Here is a 24,292-nt window from a genome sequence, read left to right on the forward strand (position 1 = left end):
CTGTTCAGTTCCCCTGTGCTCACCTGCCCTGTGCCTGTGGTCTGTGCTCATCCATGAAATAATTAGTGGTTAAGGATGGTTTTTCTCCATTTGCTTAGTGGAGCTACTGTATTATCATCTTCCAAAGATCTACAACTGTTAAATAAACAACTGCTTCACAGAACTTTCACCCCAAAACAAAATGACATTGTGATTTCACCTTTCACACTTCACCAAAAACATGGACAGCTGACAGGAGGTTATGAGGGGTAAACTGGAATATCAATTAGTGAGCACTATTTTCTCCTAGATTAGCTGCTCATTTTTTTTCCAATTCAGAGAGAATATTACTGATAGAACATTACATGGTAAGATTTAAATATCCCTTTGAACCTGGTGGCAGATAAGACACTAGAAAACTTACAAAGGCAAAAGTTGTAATCACTAAAATGTTAGGTGGACAAAAAATTACAATATTCACAAAAAAGAACTAATCCCAAGGGAAATAACTTCGTTAAAATGTAAACGAAAAGATCTTATATAGATAATTATCAAGAATTAAATTGTCCTAAAATAATTTAATCAATAAAGCAATTTCAGGCAGGTATGTGCCTGTAGCCCTAACAACAGGGGTTTTTTTTTGTTTTTGTTTTTTTTCCTCCCTGTTGCTGGGGATCAAACCTAGGACCCTGTGCTTGCAAGGCAAGCACTCTACCAACCAAGCTATCCTCCCAACCCAACAACAGGTTATGACTGATTTGATTTGGTGGCCAGAAGGTGAATGAGGTGGCATCCTGCCTACAGCCAAGCCAAAGTGATGACACTGACAGGCTCACAAAAAGAAAGGCAAAATGTTCCAGGAATTTCTTTTTTCCCATAACCAATCTGTGCTGGGTAAACCCAAACCATTTTCACCTTTAGCAAAGGCAACTGAAAGGTGTGAACCAGGATTGAACTCTAGCCATGCACTCCACTAGAGAATCAGGACTTGGAGCAGGTTCCTGTCACAATAGACCTATGAACTGATAAGGTTCTGCCTTTGAGGAAGTCACTATGCTAGTCTCTTTTTATAACTCTGATGCCTTTGCCTCAGTTTAATTCTATTCATATTTATTGAACTGACAATATGCACATCTGCCCCAGCACAATGCCACTATAGCACATAGTTTACTGTGTACAGTCTTTGCTCTCAGGCTGCTATCTGCACTGGCCTGCTGACCTTCAGAGAAGGAACTCTTCTAAATCCCTGTGCCAAAGCTGTGCCCAACACAGTGTGGACACCCAGAAAATCTGTTTGGCTGACTAGATGAATAAAGGAATGAAGATTTCTTAAACTTATGTGTTTGAACCTGTAGGCTGTAAATCTTTTAGGAGATATCAATAATCATTTTATCTTTTCTAAAATTTTTTTTATTTGTTGATGGACTTTTATTTATATGCAATGCTGAGACTCAAACCCAGGGCCTCACACATGCTAGGCAAGCACTCTACCACTGAGCTACAACCCCAGCCCCATCATTTTTATCTTAATGATACAGAAATGAAGTGATCAGAGTGATTTCATGTGGTTAAGGTCAATATTCTTTTTTCGATTTTGAAACCATTTTTTTGTGTGAGGTGATACTAAGTTTTTATAAGCTTAGGATTCCAACTGAAGTTTGTTTGCTCAGTTGTATATCATATAGTGGGGAGTAGCACTAAATTTGTCATAAGACTTAATGACCTTATTTACAGCTTCCAAGAAATCCTTCTCAATATCTGTGCTCGGATTGCAAACATACAGCTTCTATGCAGACACTTCTAATCTCAGCATCAGTGCTATTCGGACGCAGTTGTGCTAACAATTCAAATCTGGTATCTCTTTCAACACTCATTGAACAAGCATGTATCTTAAAGATGTGAGTCGATCCTCCAAATCAGGTAAGCTAAATTCAGTCTTTCTATCCAATCTCCCTGGCCTCATCAGCGCTGGGTCCAGAGTATCCGGTATGTTGGTGGCCATCAGCACTTCAATGTTGCCTCGAGGATCAGAACCATCTAGCTAATTGATCAGGTCCAACCTTGTTCTCTGCACTTCATTGTCACCTCCAGCACCATCATCAAACCAAGTCCCTCCCATGGCATCAATTTCATCAAAGAAGATAAGGCAGGCTTTTTTTTGTTCTGGCCATTTCAAAAAGCTCATGAACCATTCAAGCCCCCTCACCAACGTATTTCTGTACAAGTTCAGATTCAATAACTCGAATGAAGCAAGCATCAGTCCTATTAGCAACTGCCTTGGCACAGAGTGTCTTGCCTGTGCCTGGGGGACCAAGCAGCAGTACAACCTTGGGAAGTTCAATGCCAAGGTTGACAAACCTCTCTGGATGAAGTAGTGGAGTTTTCAACTACTTCTCAAAATTTCTCAATCTGCTCCTTACAACCACCAACATCACTGTAAGTGACATCATGTTTTTCCTCCACCTGCATCATAGTAACTGTTGGGTCAATCTTAGGATGCAGTGGAATGTGGATTTGATATTCTGTCACACCAACTCTCAGCCCTTCTTCAGTGTCAATAGGTGACAGTCTACCGCGAACTTGGCAGCTGCTTCCCATTGATAATTTGGGTCCTCCAAATCAGCATTAATTAGCTTTGTACACCTTGCAACCTGTAAAGGCTGTTTGCTCTTGAGAGTTTGCTTATCTGCAGCCAAGTCCCAGAGCGCTGGTGGGGCCAAGCCAGTATCAAATTCTTTAAGAAAGCTCATTAATTTCCTTGAAAAGTTGTTGAATGTTATCCTCAACCTGCTTAATCTGCCTAAAGTAAGTCCTCTGACCATAAGTTTTCAGCAACGCAATCTCCCTCTCATCCAGAGTTCAGATGGGCTTGTTGTCCTTTCTCATCCTCTTTGGTTTTCCTTCGATCTGCACCAAAATAATCCGGCATTGTTAGGAGATGTTAGTGCCTTAATTCCTTAGTGATTGCACAGTCTAAGGTCAATATTGTTTCTTAAATTGTTGTGCATGTGTCTGTCTGGTGTGATGTGTTTGTAAGATTATTTCTTTTTAAGTTTGAAAGCCACTGCTGGTAGCAAACACAAAGATAAGTACAATAGTTTGCAACAGTTCATCTGTTTTGCACATGCTAGAATTCCCCCTGCCTACCACAGAGCAAATCTCAATAATTGGTGGAATACATCAGTTCAAAAGGGTAGGTGACATTTGTTGAAAGGATATGAAAGGAGAACTAGGCCTTGATGAATGGATAGAATTTCAGTAGGCAAAATTGGGAGAGGTCATTCCAGACCAAAGAGCAACATCGGCAAAGATGTGCAAGTTAGGAAAGGAACTGGGTGGAAAGTAGGATGGTCACAAAGCAGAACCAGCAAGAAGACACTAAGGAAGACATTTTGAGGATGGACTGTGAATAGTGTGGGAGTGTGGAAAGCCAGTGTGAAGGCTTTCTGTGCCATCCACGCAGTAACCGTGGTGAACTGTCTCCCATGGCACTGGTGGACCACATTGGCAGCTACCAAGCCCAATGCCCAAGTCCTAGTCTTGACTCTACCACTTACTAAGCTTAGGCAATTCCCTCACCTTTGTACGTCATCATCTGTAAAATGGGAATAGTGTTACCTATATATGAGGAATAGATTCTGTTGCTAGTTAACTGTGGGAGACCAGAGCCTGCCTCCTGCAAATATGAGAGATTGTTGAGCAGAAGACAGAAGAAACAGACACTCAGAAAGCTCTCTGCCCTCCTCTATTTTTCTAAAAGCAGGATACAGATTAACAAAGACAAAAGGAATTCTGTCCCCCTTCTATCAGGGAGAACAGCTAAACACTCAAGACAACTTTGGACCTTCACTAACCTAGAGATGGCACCAGATGAACTTATGTTAACAAGCTTTACCACCAGAAAATGACTGAAAGTTATTTTCCTTGTCACTTCTCTAAAAACTTACTGTTCTTGCCAGGCGTAGTGGTGCACATCTATAATTGTAGCTACTTAAGAGTCTGAGGCAGGAGAATTGCAAGTTTGAGGACACCCTGCCTCATAATAAAAAGGGTTGGGGACAGATTTCAGTGGTGAGAGCCCCTGGGTTCAATTCCCCAATACTGCAAAAAAGAAAAATAGAAAAGAGAAAAGATGGAAGAAAGGAGGGAAGGAGAGGAGGGAGGGAGGGAGGGAAAAGAAAAGCAAGCATACCCAAGACAACTAGCTGTGTCTGACACCTAACCACGCAGGTAGTATGAAGTTCAAGGAATCTATATGACTAAAGCTCTTAGAACCCCTCCTGGCACGTAGGAAGCACATAATAAACGTCATTTTATCCTCACCCTCCCAGGATGATCTCTTTTATTCTCATTCACCAACAATCACCAAACTCCAGACTCCTAACTTGACACTTTCAGTTTAGACTATCCTGGTCAAGGCAAAGGTGATTCCTAAAGACAACGTTGCCCACCAATGGAGTCCGAATCTTGCAGGAATGGGTCTACCTTAGCACCCTTGCCAGGTTCCCTCACAGTTAAGAGCACCCTGGGAACGTACTCAGAGTACAGCAGTTGAGATCCTCCCTCAACTGTGCACCTGCCAGGAGATAGGAGAGGCACATTTTCTCCTATCGCTTCCCACTCCGCTTATCCACTTACTATATTGTATCTTCTGAAAGAATACAGACTAGGCTTCTACAACAGAGATTCTCTGCCACCCCAACCCCAGTCCCCCAAAAGTGACTTAAACAGGTGACAAGTTTATTTCTCCCTCCCATCATAGTCTGGGGTAGTGGCTCAGGACCAGTGTTTTTGGCTCCCAGATTTCACCTTGTTGTTTCTCCATTTCTGAGATAGCGCCCTCATCTGCCTTATCAAAGACAGCTCAAAATTACTTCCCTATTCTGCGTTACATGAAGAGAGAAAGAAAAAAGGCAAGCACACTTCATTCCTTTTAAGGGCCTGACTCAGACATGGCAAGTATCACTTCTACACTCTCATTGGTCAGAACTTAGTCACAGGTGGCTAAGTCCCAATGTGAGGGGGGCAGTTGCCCACGGGAAAGAAGGTAACATGGATATTTGAAGAACAACTTGCAATTTCTGCTCAGAGCCACTTTCCTAAACCTGCTCCTCTTCCTAGTTGTGTCCCGTGTTCCCGCTGTCACCATTTACAGAGTCATCCAAGGCTGGGATGTGCAGTGACTCCGCCCCTCCCTCCTCTCCGCACCAGTAAAGGCAGCACCATCCACGTGGCAGGCTGTGCGGCACACCCGGATGGCTCCAGGCAGACTTGCTCATCCCTCACAGCCGACTGGGCATCCTGTTGAGTCTCCTATGTATTTCTCAAGTCACTCTTCTTTGTTCTACCACACCTTATTTTGCTTCTGGTGTTCATCTTTTTTCTTGCTTCTGTCTTTATAAGGTCTTCCTAATGGTCCTCTGTCCCTGTTAGTCTCTTTCCCCTACAGTTTTCCTAATAGAATTGCTCTGCTTTACCTTCTTCAGAGGCATGCCATCCCTTAGGAAGGTTCACTCCAGGTCTGGCGCAGCCTGCCTTCCCAGCCCCACACCTAGAGTGCTTCCATTGCTGGCACCCTGCTGAGGAGAAGCTCTGGGGCTCTCCAGTGCCCCTGTGCCTTCCCACATCCAGGACCCTCTGCCTGATGGGTCCCATTTATTCTTGCTTCCATCACCAAGGCTTTGCTCAAATATTTCTTCCTCTGAAAAACTTCCTTGATGTCCCAGAGAGTCACACTTCCCTCTGTCAGGACTATATAGCACATACACTTTGTTAAAAATATATAAAATTAAAGGTTATAAGCTCCTTTTTAATAGCACAATCGCTCTAACAGCTCTGAAATCAGAGGGTATCTTCAACAGGCAGGGCCTTACAACTTCTTAACTTCTGCTAAAGTACACACAGAGAGGATTTACGTTCGCTTTCCCTGTCACATGGGGCAGCGCCCTCCTGAGCCTGTGTGGAAGGTAGCCTCTCAGATAGCACTCACCTTTCCCTGCCTCCTGGTGTTCATGTCCCTTGACTGTGGGCTGGACCTCCTGACTTGCTTTCAATGACTAGAATACAGCAACACAGCAACACTTATGGAATGTCACTTTCAGGATTCAATTACCAAGACTGCTTTTTTTTTTTTTTTTTTTTTTAATTGTACTGGGGATTGAACCCAGGGGTACTCAACCACTGAGCCACACCCCACCCCTTTTTATTTTTTTATTTTGAGACAGGGTCTCACTAAATTGCTTAGGGCCTCCCTAAATTTCTGATGTTGGCTTGGAACTCACAATCCTCCTGCCTCAGCCTCCAAAGCCACTGAAATTACAGGTGTGCGCCACCACGTGCAGTGACTGCCGTCCTCTTGCTAGCATTAACGCATACTCACGCTTGCATGCCCTCTCTCTTCTTCCCTGAGCCTTGCTCTGGAGGAAGCAAGCAGGTTTAGACATTAGTATAGTTTTGCAAGTATATCATAGGGTAATTCCAGGCAGAGGGACTGCTGGGTCCAAAGGAGCATACACTTAACTTTGACAAACACCTTGATTATCTTTTACTGAGTTACACGGAGATATATCTTATGAGAATGCCTTTCCCCACCTCTTTCTCCCTTTACCAGTATCATCCATCTTCCTGATATTTGACAGTTTGATAGATGAAAAATCATGTTTTAATATAGATTTGATTAGTAAATCAGAATGAGCATTTAAAGTTTTCTCTTTCTTTGTTCTTTTCTTTTTTTTATTCAGTGCAGGGGATTGAACCCAGGGCCTTGCACCTGCTAGCCAAGTGCTCTACCACGGAGTTACATGCCCAGCTCCCAAATGTCTTGACCATTTGTTTTTCTCTCTATACCTCTGTCCATTTTATTTTTTATTTATTTTTATGTGGTGCTGAGGATCGAACCCAAGGCCTCACTCATGCTAGGTGAGCACACTACCACTGAGCCACAATCCCAGCCCCCTCTGTTCATTTTAAAAGTAGGTAATTCACATTTTTTTTTATTCCTTGAAGGAAGTAATTCCTTATGCTTCAGAATGTTTTCAAGCATTTCTTCATGAAATAAAATCATCCTTTTGTTAAGTTTACAAAAAAAAAAAAGCCTTTCTCAACATTCAGGCAACTAAATAAGCAAATATGTAGAGCATAACAGAAGCCAGATTTCTCAATACTAAAGAAGGTGGTTACAAAAACAGAGGAGGTAAAGCTGCAATAAATCCTACTGGACTGGAATAGGGAATACTGATGTGAGCTCATGGTATTTCACAAGGACAGCTACAGAAATGGATACTGTGGTCCAGAACTTTTTTGACACCTTTCCTCTGAAAGGGTAGAGTGTCGTCTCATTGCCCTTGAATGCAGACTAGACCTGGTTGTTTGCTTCTAACCAATAGAATGTGAGAAAGTGATACCAGGTGTCCTCCAAGATGATGAGAGGACACAGCATTCACGGTGTTCTCAGTCTGGCTCTTACTGGGCATCTTCAGCTGAACCTCTGACCAACATTTCAACAGAGCTAAAACCTGCCTAATTTTGTTTTACCCATATTAGTCACTTTTCTGGACTTTCCTATCTCTGAGAAGTATCCAAACTTGGGAGTTGCCTTGGTATTCTCCTCTCCTTCTTTCCACATGAAACCAAGAATTCTTCATCTCACTGCATTGTCACCACTAGATTCCAGACCCAGGCCCTTCAGATTCGCATTGTCACTATAATCATCTCCACTTCCTGCCTAGTTGCTCCTTTTCAATGACCTAATCCTGAAGGAAAGTCCTTAAGAATCACCCTCACTGCCATTATTGCCTTCAACTGTTTATCACCGTGTTACCTAAGATCATGTAGAAACATAAAACTGGCTATTGGCTCTTGGAGTTTTCATTTGATGCAAAATCAGTTTACAAATCAAATGAAAACAACAGCTCAAAACCAATACAATTCAATGAACATTTAATGTTAGATGCTGTTGTGTGGACCACACTATAATCTCCATGGTTTTCTGGAACTCTATGTGCCTATACTACTACAGGCACTGATGGCTACTTTTCTCACCATTTGCTTCCATTAGAACTTTTATGATACCTTGGTTAGTACAGTCAGTCACCAGAGAATTGACTAACCCTTCATATACACACACACCATTTAGGTATTAGTTCTTCATCTATCATCAGCTTAGGACAAAGTAACTTGGTTCCATAAATACAGAGGCACATATGGGTAATGAAACCATGAAACACACAGCTTTAAATAGTTACCTAGGTAAGTCTGAACTTTCTTAGATTAATTGCAAATATTCATTCATGAAGGAATAAACAAAATATGAAACAGATGTACAAATGGAATATTATTCAGGCTTAAAAGGAAAGAAGATTCTGACCACATGGATGAACCTTGAAGACATTGTGGTAAGTGAAACAAGCCAGGCACAAAAGGACACATATGTATGACTTCACTTATACGAGGTACCTACAGTAGTCAAATTCAGAAAGACAAAGCAGCATCCTGGCTGCCAGGGAGTTGGTGTCGGGTTCAGAGTTCCACTTCTGCAAGATGAAAAGAGATCTGTGGATGGATGGTGATGACAGTTGCACAATGTAAATATATTTATTGCTACTGAACTGCACACTTAAATGCTTAATATGGCAAATTATATGTGCATTTAACCATAATAATAATTTTAATATTATCATCAGGTGAAAGACCACAATTTTAAAACACTTGCAGAGGACTCAGTGACTCAGAATATTTCTGGAGACCCCTCTCACTCACAATCCAGATTGCTTTAATCCATTCTACCCCTATACCTACCTGTACCACGCCTGAAATCTTAACAGGAACCTTCCTGCTTCTCACTACCCCTCACTGTGACCTCTCCACTCTCCTAGACACTTTCTTTCAGCTCTGGCTACCTGGCGGCCACCACCAAACTCCACATACATGCTCATCTTTCTTCCTTGGTTTAGGAGTTCCCCGTCTGCTTTGATTATCTAATCCTTCCACTTGGTTAGGTCACTCTTCCTCCTCCCAGAGGGATGGTCCCACCCACAGGGACTCCCTCCCATTAAAGGGTGTCATTAAGAGCAATCTGGCACTAGTCACATTCTAAATTATTTTATCACATCTCCTCCCAATCATTTACAAACATTTATTGATCATATGCTATATACATAACAATATGCTATGCCCCTAAATCAAGGGCTAGCTTTTCTGCTTTTTATTTCTCTCCTAGCCCCTTATATATCTCTCAAACACAAATGTTGGCTGCTGTGGATTGGATGATGTCAGGCTGGTCTGTACTATCACATGCCACATCTGGAACATACATGTTAAACTGCTGAAATCAAGAATAGTATTGTATTAGGACTTCTTTGAAGTAATAGAATATTTTGTCGTCGATAATAATTTGTTTTTGTTTTTGTTTTTTTTTTTTTTGTACCGATCTTAAAAAGCAGTTGTTAATACAAGAAAGGTTTCAGGACTGAGTTCAATGGGGATTATATAGTAGAAGACCCTAGCCCTAGTTTTTGGAAGCTTCCATAATAACAGCTGCAATGTTACTTGGTCATAAATACCTGTGATCACAGTGTCCAGAACATGTACTGCCTTAAAAGTGCTCCTTAAACCCAGCACAGTGGCACATACCTGTAATCCCAGTGGCTCTGGAGGCTGAGGCAGGAGGACAGGGCGTTCAAAGCCAGCCTCAGCAACTTAGCAAGGCCCTAAGCAACTTAGCAAGACCCTGTCTCAATATGAAAAGTTAAAAAGGGCTGGGGATGTGGCTCAGAGCTTAAGTGCCCCTAGGTTTAATCCTGGTACCAAAAAAAAAAAAAAAAAATGTTCTCTTTGAATATGATTTACCTAACAGACATCTGCACAAACACAAAAAACTTTATTCACACGTTAGGACAGTGTTTGAGTAGGCACAGTTTTAAGAATGCTTAATACAATTAGTTTATTGAACTCAGAGTTGAGTTTTTGGAAAATTATATTCAAGTTCTGAGTATTTCACTTACAGAATTCTGCATGTGGTTCATTTCTTTTTACACAAGGTAAAATAATATCTGTATTTGCTTAATTCCCATTATTTTGTTGTTTCAACATGACTTGGTACCCTCAGTCATTTCATGTTAGTCAAAGATTATGTTTTTTCATTCTCAGCCTTTTTTGATCTTCATTTTCTCTCTTTATGTTCTCGAGTGTAACTTCGAGGTGCAGGGTATTCATTACCAAGATCCACAACAATTACCTCCCTAGAAAATGTCACTCCTTTTAAAGGTCTTTTTTCAACACCTGAAGAAACTCTATTGAGAGGTATGGGTGTTTTCTTCAAATTTTCACCCTACAAAGGAATGGCACAAGTGGTATAAGTGATCAGTTTATGAAAATGACAAGTCCTACTTTAAAAAAAAATATAGGTAAATGAGACACAGAAAAAGTATTTCTAAATGATGTAAGAAAGCAACAATAAACCATCATGATCACATTTTCATATTTCTGTGGTTGTAAAAATCTACACTGACACAAAATTATTTGAAAACGTGTATTACTCTCTCTATAAAAGAGTCACACCCAAGAGTCATGGGTGTGTGATAGGAGGGCATGTTCCACAAGAAATTTGGACCCCTAGAAGACCCACCAGATTTCTTATAGCTATAAAATCCTAGGAGTCCAAAAAGAAAAGAAAATGAAGGGGAATTATGAACAAAAACACAAATGTAAGAATGAAGAATGAGCCAGGCACAGAGGCCCATGCCTATAATCCCAGCTGCTCGGGAGGCTGAGGCAGAAGGACTGCAAACTTAAGGACAGCCTGGACAACTTAGCAAGACTATGTCTCAAAATGAAAAGGACTGAAGATGTAGCTCAGTGGTGGGGCACCTCTGGGTTAAGTTCCTGGGTTAGGCTGAAGAAAGAGCGAGCTTCCAGGCTTGGCATATGCAACTGGTTGACTAACATGAAATCAGAGTTTAGGAAAATGGTTTAAATGACTGGATACTGGACTCATTCCAGGTACAAACCTAAGTTACAGGAGATGCCATCCTTTGTTATTATATATAGTTGAGTAATTTTCTGCCTCTTCAAACAAATGCTAAACTGCCCCTTAAGATAGTAGAAAAAGTACATCACCTCTTGGTCAGTTTCTCCTGCATTCCCAGGCACTTGCTTCTTTTTCATTTTGTCTGCCTCCTCTGCCTCCGTGTCCTCTCTGTTTTCTAAGGATGTGGTCACCACTTCCTTACTCCGTCTCTGGACAAGAATGCCAGGCCTCACTGGTGCATTCATGCCCATGATTTCCATTATGACCCTGGAAAAATCAATCAGCAGGGTTTTAAAAATCCATGCATCTTATCAACATTATCATCTACAAACATGGCTTTCTACCACATCCTCAGGTACAGACTTTTCTTGGCCTCCTGGATTATCCTTCTCCACATTAGCAGGCGAACAATCTTCACCACCATTGCCATCTACACAAGGAACTTTTTCTGTCTCTTCTTCTTTCTTGCCTTGAAAACTGAAAACAAATAAGCAAAAAATTCATAGAAGGAAATGACCCTGATTCTGGCATGGGAATTTCACTTTAATAGGAAATTAGCATTTCTAAAACCCTAAAATGGAAAACAATAGAGAACTGCAGCATTATTTCTTCTATTTTGTTTTATATGATTTCTAGATACATTTGCTAGTGTGACTTGAAATCTGATCCCAATTTATCAACATGGATTTATACCATTTATATAAAAAGACCACCAATAAAAGGAGAATGCAAATGAGGCAGATTAGAAGGATGATGAAGAAAGTGAGTGCCGTGGTCTCAAAGCTCATATGGTTGCCAGAGGATACGTCCACTTTCACGACCATAGATTGCTCAGTCTTCTCCAGCTCAGTTAGAATGTAGTTCTTTTGTTCTTTAAGTTTTCTAGAAACAGAAGGAAAAAAGGCTGCTTTCATTGTCGTTCTTTTGATCAGCTGAGCTTCATAAAAGACACTCTGCTTGTTTTGGTGGAGGTGACTCACACTGGCTAGTTTCTCTCCATAAATGTGGTGGGGGCTGAGGTGGACAGAGGGGAGACTGAGCTGGGACCTGTTGATCACTCAGCTCACCTCCCCTCACCCCAAAAATTATCTGAATCCAGAGGGGAGAGGAACTGGAGCAGTTGGAGCCAAGCCCAGCTCCCCATTCTTCTCTCTTCAGTGACATCACAGAATCATGGAACCGCTGAGTTAAGTGACCATTGCCTGGCATCGGGGGGAACCACTAAACTCTTTTCTGAGCTGTTGCTTGTCTGTTTTCTCCTCTGCGAGGTCCAGCATGGAGGCCACATTCACGGCTTTGGCCGTTCCTTGGACAAGGATTTTCTTCCTACTCTCCAAACACCATCTTTTCTTTCCTAACCTGAGCCTGATTCTCTTACTGCTTGTTCACAGACATGAACAACTGGGTCAGTTCCTTCTTACAAAATCCCTTCCAGAACCCCAGAGTCAGGAACGAACCTGCCTCTGACTGTGCTCTCTCCAACCTGAACAGACCATCTTCTTCCAATCCCATCTCACTGGATCTACTTCCTGGATACTCAAGAAAACTGGCTGCTGTAAAGGCCATGGCTTGAGGAAGCAAGAGTAGAACAAGATGATTAGAGTGAAGATGGACCCTGGCCCTGACCTAACTTCAAGTAAGAGCAAGTGACACCACGGCAAGAAAGGGGAGGATGGAGGTAGAACTTTCTGAGAAGGAAGGTGAAAAGGAATAGGGCAGCTGCTGCCAACCACATCTAAATAAGGAAGAGGTGAATATGGCAGAGGTGTTGGGGTGTCCTGGTCTATTTTGTGCTGCTCTAATATAATATCAGACTGGGAAATATTTTTTTTCGTATTAGCACAAACATATGTATTACTCAAAGGGATGAGCTTAGTTAAACCAACACTTTGAAATAGTTGCATGTAAAATGTTTGTGATAGAGATAATTGAACACAGTAATGAAAAAAATAAGCAGTAGTCTGGAGATTTGCTCGTAGAACTGAGCTTCCTCATTCTTACAGCTAATTCCTGTCTGAAGTGATGATGGAATTTTTATCCGACTTTCTCATAGACCCGAGTACAGGTGACATTATCCATGACACGCTCCACCACTAACTTCCCATCTTTCGATGTTCTTGTTATGGCGCTGCGCTTCCCTTCCCATCCCGTGTCTGACGCTGCACCACCACACCACTGGACAAAGCTGCAGACCGTCTGAGTTTTTCTGCCATCAGCTGTAGTTTGCTCAAACTTCTCTCCCAGGCTACAAGAGAACTGTGTTGTTTTCAAAGTGCTTTCAGTTTTTATGAAAGGCTTCTGGCCTTCAAGGTTGATGACACAGTCTGGTTTGGCCATTGCACCCATTTTCCACATAGTCAGTCCCCATGTAGTCATCAAAGCCTTTGCTGTCCACCAGGTGCCATCCTCCTTCCAGCTGCTGAATGGTGGCCATGGTGGCTGCCCAATTTTTTTCTTTTTTTTTTGTACCAGGGATTCAACCTAGGGGCACTTCACCACTGAGCTACATCCCCAGTCCTTTTGTATATTTTATTTAGGGTCTCACTGAATTGCTGAGGCTGGCTTTGAACTCATGATCTTTCTGTCTGATCCTTCCGAGCAGACTGGGTAATTCTGAATGAAGAGAAATGTATTTCCTACTGCTCTGGAGGTTGGGAAGCTGAAGATCGGGTGTCAGCAATTAAGGGCTCTGTTTCTCTTCTTCCAAGATGGTGGTTTGAACGCTGGTCCTCTGTAGGGAAGGAATGCTCACATAGTAGAAGGACAGAAAAGAGCAAACTCACCTCCACAAACCCATTTTATAATAGCACTAATCCACTCAGGAAGGCTCTCCCAAACACAGCTCTGTTGCACTAGGGATTGTTTCTAACATCAGTTTTGGAGGTGATACATTCAAACCAGAGCAGGGTGGTGGGTGTCTCTGGACTGCAGTCACACTGACTCTCCTCCAGAGGGGCATGGTCTGCAACTTCTTTATCTTTGGATGCTTTAACTATAGGACTTGAATGCTCCAAAATACTGAATGAGTGTGTGTTTGTGTGTATGTGTGTGTGTGTACACGTATGCAAGTCATATTTGTTGGAGGGTTCAAGGTCAAATTTGTAGAATGCATGAACATCAGAGCCACTCCCAATAGCAAAATTCCTGGACTACTCCTCTAGCTAAAACTCCCAGATAAAAATTCAGAGCCTGTCTCCTTACTGTCCATGGTGCCAGAATGATGTTAAGAGCCAAATCTGCTCATATGTCATGTACGAATGTTAGGCTGTTTCTGAGGAGATGGCAATATTTTTCATTGCTCTACTAGTGGTTACACACGTGTATACATATATTTTTTAAAAAACCACTTCATGCCCTCTACTATGTGATATTATACCTCAATAAACAGGAAAATAAGGCCAATCCCCAGGTCTGAGTTCGAGTCTGGTGAACAGAGTACTATGGGACTAGAGTGTATCTGCAAGTTGGTTCTGTCTCCAAGATTATTTACCAGAAACCCTGGGAGATGGGAGACCTGTAGCAAATATATAGTAGCAATGATGCATAGGACTGGTTACACTGAATCCTAAGGGCTTTCACTGAATGTGACTTAGGGAATTGATATCCTAAATTTATATGTATGGTTAACATAGTTCTGGAAAATGGAGTATTATTCAACTTTAGTCTCCAAATCACATTTTAAATGCACTGGACTGTAAGGTCTGTGTGGTCATGAGGTCTTACTCGGAAACAAGTCTCTAGGGTCTAACAAAGTATTCCTGGCACAGAGATGTTTGCCACAAATATTTGTGGTGGGACATTGTAACTGATTCAGCAGAAATGTAAAGGGATTATAAAAGAATACTATGAATCACTGTATGCTAAAAAATTGAATAACATAAATTAAATTTAAAGTATTTCAAAAGACACAAAACCTATCAAGACTAAATTAGAAAAAAATAGAAAATCTGAACAGACCTATAATGAGATTTGAGTCAATTATCAAAAACCTCCCTACAGGGGATCTAACTCAGTTGATAGAGTGCTTGCCTCACAAGCACAAGGCCCTGGGTTCAATCCCCAGTACCACAAATAAATAAATAAATAAATAAATAAATAAATAAAATAAAAAAAACTCCCTACAAAGAAAAGCCCTAGATGACATGAATTCCCTTAGGAACTCTACCAAACATTTAAAGAACACTAATCTTTTTCAAACTCTTCCCAAATATTGAAGAGGTCTATGAGATTGGCATAACCCTGATAGGAAAGTTAGAGAAAGACACTATAAAAAAACTAAAGGGGGCTGGGGAGATAGTTCAGTCGGTAGAGTGCTTGCCTTGTAAGCACAAGACCCTGGGTTCGATCCCCAGCACCCAAAAAAAAAAAAAAAAAAAAAAAAAAAAAAAAAAAAACTAAAGACCAAGAACATTTGTGAATAATGATACAAAAAAATCTCAACACAGCATTAACAAACCAAATCCAACAATTACACACCATGACCAACTGGGATTTCTAGGAATGCTAGGATTTACAGAAATTGTTCAGATGTCCCAATAGAGGATTAATAAAATATATAAAAATTTAACAAAAAGGAGGTGGATGGTATGGTGAGAAAGAGAAAAGACACCAAATAAAACACTGTACACAACTGGTCTAAAAATGAACAGTTTTCTCTAACAAGCTTAGCCCCTGATCTCAGAGCTTCACTGTCTCCTGAGCCTGAAATCTGAAAGCCATCACACACTCCATTTCTTTCCCCTCTAATTAATGACCAAATACTGCTGATTTGACAGGTTGATCTTTTCCCAAATCACTTCTCCTTTCTTTCTCTATTGTCTGTGGCCCAAAAGTGAGACAGATGTCTTTACAAGAGAGCCTGACTGGTCTCTCTGCCTCTAATCCATCAGTTATCTTGGTCCGATCAATTCTGGTAATGCCACTCTCAGCCTAAAGCCTTCAATGGCTCCCCACCACCTACCAGGTAAGCCTTCTGGCCCTGCCGTATCTCTCTGGCCTCATTTCCCATCATCCTGCTTACCATTCCCTATATTCCTTGTCCTCCTGCTGCACAATTCTCAATGCTTCTGCCCCAGGTATACTCAGATTGTCCCACAGAGCATCTATCATCCTCCAAGAAGCCTTCCCTCAGAGGATGGGAGATGCTCACTGCATTGTGCTGAAATCCTTTCTTTTCCTGTGTGCAGCACCCACTGGACTGAGTTTCTTGAAGGAAGTTTTGGGGCTTATGCATCTTTGTTACTCAAGAGCCTGGCATCCATCTGACAAATACCTACTGTATTGTGGGCAATACGGTAAAGAAGGCTGTAAGTCGCCTGTATCATGGTGCTAGCGCTCTACTTCTGTGGGTGAGCTAGATTCCACAGGTGCAAAGAGAAAGGAACTTCTTTCTTTCCCATCTCCTCCAGATCCACCCTCTTTGATGAATCGTGTCTTCCCAGTCCCTGCCTCTTCGTGGATAAATAAATAGATGCTCTCTTTGTTCTGACTTTCAAAATCCCAGCCCCAGTGCACTGATTACTTTTTCAGTTTTCTTTTAATTAGAAGCATCTTCCCTTCTCCAGCTCTGGGGTCTGTCAGAGGTGTGGCCAGACTTTCTCTCCACTCCTCTGCACGTAATATTGGGTGGTATTAACAATGGTCTTGGCAAGTTTGAAATCCAGGAAAGTGAATTAGGGACATGTTCAGTTTGGGTTCCATGGGATATATTTATGTGATTTCCAGTAACCTCCATGTATAGTGAAGTGATTTCCAGCTGTCCTGACACAGGAATGGCTCCCAGGAATACTCTCCACCACTTTCTGAGCCAATTCACTCTGAATTATGAAATGAAGGTGTAGAACCAGAGGTGGATAACAATGTGAGTGTCTTATCCTATCCAGGGCTGAGACATTTTAACAACAGAGGAGAAACAGGTTTGAAATGTACATGTTTAGCAGCTGGTCTGCAGAAAAATCTTCTACTCTCTTGACAATGTAAAACTGTAAGTGGATGATTCAATACTCATTTGTCAACGCCTGTCTCAGTAATAAATGTACACCATCAACGTCATATGAAGAAGCAATTAACTGGGGTGGTGGCTCAGTGGTAGAGTGCTTGCCTGGCAGGTGTGAGGCTCTGGATTTAATCCTCAGCACATATAAATAAATAAATAAATAAATAAAATAAAGATCCATTGACAACTAAAAACTATTTTTAAAAAAGAAGCAATTAAAGACTATGCTGATAAAACATATAGGAAAAAGCAGTTCATTTTAAGATGTTATTTTTCTGAATTTGTGATATTTGTGGTATGTCAGCTTTTAAAATTATCTAAATGTCTTTTCTCTTTCTAAATATTCACAACTCATTACCTCATTTTTCCCCCCTTCAGTACCAGGGATTGAACCCAGGGGTACTTAACCACTAAGCCACATCCCCAGTCTTTACTATCTTTTATTTTGAGACAGGGTCTCACTAAGTTGCTTAGAGTAAGTTGTTGGCCGTGACTTCTGATTCTCCTGCCTCAGCCCCCCAAATTGCTAGGATTATAGGCCTGTACCACCACACTCAGCTTCATACCTCATTTTATTAATAATTTTGTATTGTTCTTTTTTGGGGGGGAGGAGTTGGGGATTGAACTCAGAGGCACTTTGCCACTCAGCTACATTACATCCCTAGCCCTTTTTACTTATTTTTTATTTTGAGACAGGGTCTTGCGAAGTTACTGAGGGCAATTTACTGAATTGTAAATTGCTGAGGTGGGCCTCAAACTTGTAATCCTCCTGCCTTAGCCTCCCAAGTTGTTGTGATTACAGGCATGCGCCACCTTGCATTGTTCTTTAAAAGTCCAAAATGTGGTGTAGCACAAAACCTGGATTCATCCCTTCCCAGGTACATATATCAATCTTTCTTCCTCCCCACCTCCTTTCATTTGTATAGAGATTGAACCCAAGACCTCAAACATGCTAGGCATGTGCTCTACTGTTAAGTTATATTTCCAGACCTTTTTATTTTATTCTGAGACAAAATATGGCCGAACTGCCCAGGCTGGCCTCGAACCTGTGATCCTCCTGCCTCAGCCTTCCAAATAGCTGAGATTATAGGCATTCACACCACACCTCTGATTAATCTCTCTGAGAAGTCTCCTTTAAATACAATTGACCCTCCCTCCATCTCCCACCCCGGGGTGGGGTCAGGGGGCACAAATGCAGAGCATACTGATAAACTGTCTTCTAGGAAATCTTCCCTCTAAACCTTCACCCCATGCTCCTTTATGGGTTATAGGGGGGTGGATCACTGATGAAGAAAGAACCAATTTCTCCACCCCTCATTTGTGTTGGGGTGGCTCCCAGGAGTACTTGTTACCCCCTATGTCATGTTTGACCTTTAGAACCTCTGCTAAAACTCAAAGTCAGATAGCACTGCTTTTCTTTTTTTTTTTTTTTTGGGTGCTGGGGATCGAACCCAGGGCTTTGTGCTTACAGGGCAAGCACTCTACCGACTAAGCTATCTCCCCAGCCCCCTGCACTGCTTTTAACATCCTATAACATGAGTAAGCAAGTGAACAGGCACTTCAGATCTCACACAATGCTATAAAGAAAATAAACTAATAGGGATTAAGAATGAAGCCTGGGCTGGGGAGATAGCTCAGTCGGTAGATAGTCGGTAGAGTGCTTGCATTGCAAGCCCAAGTCCCTGGGTTCCATTCCCCAGCACTGCAAAAAAAAAAAAAAAAAAAAAAAAAGAATGAAGCCTACTGTCTACACCAAGGAGAGAATGAAGAGAAGGAACCACTCTTAGAAGATCTGGGGTAGAGAGAATTGAGTACAAAGGCCCTGAGGAGAAACTGAGGATCCAGAGGAAGGTGGGTACATCCAGAGCACATCTTATCAAGGAAATCAGGAGACCAAAACCAGGTCAAAGTCTGGCAGGGGAGAGAACACACAGGACTAAGTTGTCCAGCAGTTTATTTTATTCTATGTAGAAAAGGAAGTCAATTGGCAGTTTCAGTTAGGAATGCAATGTGCTCAAGTTTTGTTTTGTTTTGTTTTTTAATGTTTTTTAGAGATCCGGTGGTTGTGATGGAAAAGTCAGGAAAGAGAAGAGCCAAGAAAGTAGAAGCAGGTAAAAAGAACTGGATTAGGATGGTAGTTTTATGATATAAAACATATTCAGCTGTTAAGAGAGGCTACTTCCAATATAACCTTTTCCAATAATCCCTACTTCCAACTCTAGGCCCACCATTCAGCTTCAACAAACACCCCACAAAACCCAAAATCTTTTGATTTAAAGAACTATAACAAAAGCATTTTGAAAAAGTCTGCCCGAGGAGGATTGCAAGTTCACGGCCAGCCTCAGAAACTCAGTGAGGTCCTAAGCAACTTGGCAAGACTCTGTCTCAAAACATAAAAAGGGCTGGGGAAGTGGCTCAGTGGTTAAGCACCCCTGGGTTCAAGCCCTGGTATCAAAAAAAAAAAAAAAAAAACAACAGTCTGCCTGAAAATCAGCAGTGAAATTAAAAAACAAACAAAAAACTTTTAGCAGTGCTGGGCGTAGAACCAGGGTCTTACACATGCTAGAAAAGCAATCTACTACTGAGCTACATCCCTAGACATTTAATTATTTTTAAATTCACCATATTGATAAAGCTTCAATGCTCAATTTTACTTTGATGATACAAAAAAAGGAACAAAGAAGTAAAGTTTTTTTTTCTTTAAAGAAGTCTTAAAACCCTATTGTTTTTGAAAGCACAAGGAGTAAATAAAGTCATGAATAATTATATGTCAAGATTCAGGAAAATAAAAATGGATATCCAGGTGTCACAGGTCAACTATCAATTTTCCAATTTCAGAAGCAGCAGCTGATAAGTTAAACAGATATCTCATGAGGCTAGGGGATCATGAGTCAGGACAAATCCTCAGGCTTTGGGTTGGAATAAAAATGTTCACCCTCCAGGAGTAGGGCTGAATGGATAGGACCCCACAGACACTCAAGTCCAATTCTGAATTATCTCAGTTTTGGTTGGATTACCTTATTCTGCAACTGCTGGTGTTCCTTATTACCTGTCAGAAACAAACATGGATTCTCCTGGAGAAAAAGAACATTTATTTTAGGCTTCAAATGATCTCTATAACTTTTCATATACTATGACCAAATTAAAAAAAAAAAAAAAAAAAAGACCAGACAGAAGAAAACAAGCTTATATACTCAAAATCAAGGAAAAAAAAAAAATACCCAGATCCAGTTAATGGAGTAATGAGACACAGATTTTAAAAAACAATACAGATTTTAAAAAACAATGCTTACTATGTTCAAGGAAAAAAGAGAGCTTTGGCACAGCTCTGGACACTGCAGTAAAGAAATTAATGAGGGCTGGTGTTGTGGCTCAGTGGTAGAGCACTTTCCTAGCATGGGTGAGGTGCTGGGTTCGATCCCCAGCTCCACATAAAAATAAACAAATAAAAGTATTGTGTCCATCTACAACTAGAACGATATTTAAAAAATAGGAAAAAAGAAAATCCTAGAATTGAAAAATACAATAACAGGGGCTGGGGAGATAGCTCAGTTGGTAGAGTGCTTGCCTTGCAAGCACAAGACCCTGGGTTCAATCCCCAGCACCACACACACACACACACACACACACACACACACACACACACACAGAAGAAGAAGAAGAAAAATACAATAACAGAAATTAAGAACTCAATAAACAGTTTGAACAGAAAATTAATTGGACCACCAAAAAGGCAGTATCCATTAAAAAATTGATAATTTAATATTAAAATTAAGATCTGCTCATCAAAACGTTTCATTAAAATGAAGAGGTACTTCAAAGACTATTCGTGCACCAAGGACATGTATTCAGTGTATACACAGAACTCCCACAAATCAAAAGAAAAAGGCAACGGAACAGAAAATGGGCAAACGACTCAAACAGGCACTTCACACTTTATCCAAATGACTAATAAACATCAATGGCTCCAGGCGCACACCTGTAATCCCAGTGGCTCGGATGGCAAGTTCAAAGCCAGCCTCAGCAATTCAGCAAGGCCCTAAGCAACTCAGTGAGACCCTGTCTCCAAATAAAATACAAAAAAGGGCAGGAGATGTGGCTCAGTGAGTAATCCCTGCTGGGTTCAATCCCTGGTACAAAAAAAAAAAAAAAAAAAAAAGGCAAAATTTAAAATGTAACAGACCAAGAGTGTCTGATTTGAAAAAACAAAAGCAAAAAACCCTTCAGACTTCTGAAATAAATTTAAAACAATAAATATTTTTTATGAGGGCTTTCTTGTCCAATGTTAAAAACAAAAAGGAAGAATGTGAAAAGGCAACCTACCAACTGATAATATTTGCCACGCAACCTATAAAAATTAGCATATTTTAAAAACATTTTAAAAAATTTTCCTATAAGGAAAAGACAAAACAGAAAAAAAGATACTTGCTAGAAGACAAAACATCTTTGTAATAATCACAAAAATGCTAGGTGAAAACACAGTAACATAGTATTTTACACCTATAAGACTGGCAAAACTTAGTCCAGCTGTTCTAAGTGCTGGTGAGGAAATGCTCCCAGGAGAACCCCCTACATAGTGCAGGTGGAGTGACAAGTGGTAATGCACTTGGGAAAAACTCCTGCTATTTCAAGAAAAGTCTAGTAAAACATGTAAAAGAATGCTCTGAGTAGTCCACTAAAAAAAGTATTTTAACTGCAGACCTGTGATCCCAGTGACTCCCAAGGCTGAGGCAGGAGGATCTCAAGTTTGAGACTGACCACAGCAACTTAGCCAGGCCCTAAGGACTTAGTGAGACCCTTTCTCAAATTACAACATAAAATAAAGGCTGGGAATGGGGCTCAGTGATTAAGCACCCCTGGGTTCAATCCCTGGTATTAAAAAAAAGTGTTTTAATCATTAAACAAAAACAAACAATGAAAGCACATTTCATCAAAACAGAGAATAGGTAAATAAATTCTAGTATAATTGCACAAGAGATATATCTACTCAAAAAAAATTAATAAACTATGCCTACATGCATCCATCTGGAAAAAATTAGAAACACTTTTAAGAGAAAAAAGCAAGAAAATATATATGTACAGTACCATTTTATCCAGTTCAACTGAACCATAAACAGCATCACTAGGGTGGTGAAATGACATAGAAGAGAGTGATCTTGAAAGGATTCAGGATAATACCTACTTCTATGGGAGAAAAACTGGGGAATGGGAGAGAAGAAATTTGGAGTTTCACCCATATTGGGTTGAGATTCAAAGGATTAATTTTATTATGTATCCTAACTTGTATAAACATACTTTTGGTGATGAATATACATAACTAAAAATTTTAAAATATCTTTAATGCTAAAGCAAGAGCATATACCAGTTAACAGTAGTTACCTTTTAGAAAGAGAAATTATGGGAGTTTTTATTATTTTTACTTTTTTAAACAATACATTTCTGCATTTTTAAAGTTACTATGGTCTTACTTATTTTTAATGGGCAGTAATCATATGATACCAAAAGCAATACACTATAATGAGGTCAGTGAAAAGTCTCTGACCCCTATCTCTGTCCTTCCCTCTATCCCATATGAAGTGAAAACTTTAGCTGCTTGTATATATTTTAAGAAATTATGTGGAAGGACCATACACTCTTATTTCTCTTTTTTTCACACAAAAGACCTACCTTATACATTGTTCTGCACCTGGATTTTTTTCACTTGGCAAATATCCTGGAAATCTTCCTATAACATTATATATGGAACTTACTTTCTTTTTCACAACTGCATAATGCTCCATGTACTATCATTTTTAAAGTCAGTTCTCTGATGGATACTTAGGTAGTTTCCAATCTTTTGCTATTAAAATCAATAACCTCACACACATACCATTCCATATATAAAGAAGTAAATATATAGGAAAAATTCCCCAAAATGGGGTTGTTTGATAAAAGCAGAAATGCTGGGGCCGGAGTTGTGGCTCAGTGGTAGAGTGCTCAGCTTGCATGTGTGAGGCACTGGGTTCAATCCTCAGCACCACATAAAAATAAATAAAATAAAGGTATTGTGTTTTATCTACAACTAAAAAATAAGTAAATAAAAGCAGAAATGCTGTGTAGTTTTAATAACCACTAAGAATTGTGGCATTCTGCTCTTCTACCAACACTGTAACATACCACCTGTTGCCCTTACGTTCTCCGATACAGAATACACTGCCAAACCTTTCAATGTCTGCCGACTTGATGAGTAAAAAAATTCTCAGTATGGTTCAAATGTGCATTCCTCTTATTAAAAATGAAGTGAAGCATCTTTTTATGCCTATCTGTAACTATGAACTCTTTGCTCCCCAGTCTTTTCCCCATTTTTCTATTGGGTTTTGGATTGTTGTTCAAATATCTTATAATGAACACTTGATATATTTGTGTCTGGAAAAAATATTCAAGAAAAAGAGATGGTGAAACTCCTGCTACAAAAAAAAAATAACCTACCAGCCTTTTTAGCCCAAGTTTGGAATCCGCTCGAGGAGGGATCTAGATCTAGAGGGGTACTTTGAAGATTCAGACCAGGGAGCCAACCTGCCAGCGCATGCTGCAGAGAGCACTACCGTCTGCCTGCATATGCTCACTTGATTCGACTCTTGGCACAATTTATGTGCGCATGTGCCTCACCTGTGCGCATGCTCAGAAGCCTCACCTCCTTGGCCACAAAAGAACTCGCAGCGACCACGTAGGGCTGGGTCTGGGAGCCTCAGCCAGGCCCTCTGCTGTCGGAAAAGCTAGTATCGCCCCTGACGTTAAGAAGGAATTCCAGCTACAATGTGCTTTATCCCACTGTATTACACCAGCGGGTATTCATCACCGGGCCCTGCGAAAGGTGCTAAAGCGAGTTGATTTTTTAAAAAATTAGTGTTTTTATATTGAGAAGGAAATTGATTTTTAAAAATTTTCCTTCTGGTACCATGGATTGAACTGAGGGGCACTCGACCACTGAGCCCCATCCCCAGCCCTATTTTGTATTTTTAGAGACAGGGTCTCACTGAATTGCTTAGCACCTTGCTTTTGCTGAAGCTGGCTTTGAACTCGGATCCTCCTGCCTTGGCTGGGATTACAGGGGTGCACCACCGCACCCGCCTATGTATTTACTTTTACGTGGCGCTGAGGATCCAGTGCTTCCCAAGTGCTAAGCAAGCCTCTACCACTGAGCCACAACCCCAGCCCCCGCAAAATAGGAAAGTCTTTAAGATCCTTTCTAGCTCTCTAGAATTCTCTAATTTCAATGGTTTGTTGAAAAATGATTTACATATGATGAAAAT

At 40.7% G+C, this 24,292-nt stretch overlaps 1 protein-coding gene and 2 pseudogenes across 4 annotated transcripts; all 3 read right to left on the reverse strand.

Moving 5' to 3' along the window:
* Window positions 1-1,436: 1,436 nt before the first annotated feature.
* On the reverse strand, window positions 1,437-2,908 carry LOC306643830 (26S proteasome regulatory subunit 7-like; annotated as a pseudogene). The gene has a single exon. The product of its transcript is annotated as a 26S proteasome regulatory subunit 7-like (transcript).
* Window positions 2,909-9,839: 6,931 nt separating this feature from the next.
* LOC306643519 (uncharacterized protein C2orf74) lies at window positions 9,840-12,923 on the reverse strand. Of its 2 annotated transcripts, XM_079109735.1 has the most exons (5): window positions 12,463-12,923; window positions 11,699-11,887; window positions 11,369-11,482; window positions 11,095-11,272; window positions 9,840-10,306 (listed from the first exon to the last, which is right to left on the reverse strand). In XM_079109735.1, exons 2-5 carry the CDS (start codon window positions 11,827-11,829, stop codon window positions 10,139-10,141), a joined length of 591 nt encoding a protein of 196 aa, XP_078965861.1. In that variant the 5' UTR covers window positions 11,830-11,887; window positions 12,463-12,923; the 3' UTR covers window positions 9,840-10,138. The 2 variants fall into 2 exon arrangements, with proteins under 2 accessions (XP_078965861.1, XP_078965860.1); XM_079109734.1 differs by having other exon boundaries at window positions 11,699-12,923.
* Window positions 12,924-13,017: 94 nt separating this feature from the next.
* LOC306643529 (fatty acid-binding protein 5-like) lies at window positions 13,018-23,748 on the reverse strand (annotated as a pseudogene). Its single transcript, XR_013766883.1, has 2 exons — window positions 23,469-23,748; window positions 13,018-13,736 (listed from the first exon to the last, which is right to left on the reverse strand). The product of XR_013766883.1 is annotated as a fatty acid-binding protein 5-like (transcript).
* Window positions 23,749-24,292: the final 544 nt, after the last annotated feature.

The sequence above is a fragment of the Sciurus vulgaris genome (assembly GCF_902686455.1).
Source record: "Sciurus vulgaris genome assembly, chromosome: 14".
NCBI classification, from domain to species: Eukaryota; Metazoa; Chordata; class Mammalia; order Rodentia; family Sciuridae; genus Sciurus; species Sciurus vulgaris.

What these genes read in the sequence shown, in the direction of transcription:
- LOC306643519 (XM_079109734.1), bottom strand. Translation starts at nt 11,919, where the DNA reads ATGAAAGCAGCCTTTTTTCCTTCTGTTTCTAGAAAACTTAAAGAACAA. An exon ending in GTGGTCTTTTTATATAAATG is followed by an intron (nt 11,483 to 11,698) that starts GTATAAATCCAT and finishes ATTTGTTTTCAG; the next exon opens with TTTTCAAGGCAAGAAAGAAG. An exon ending in CAGGAGAAACTGACCAAGAG is followed by an intron (nt 10,307 to 11,094) that starts GTGATGTACTTT and finishes ATTCCTTTGTAG; the next exon opens with GGTGAAAATTTGAAGAAAAC.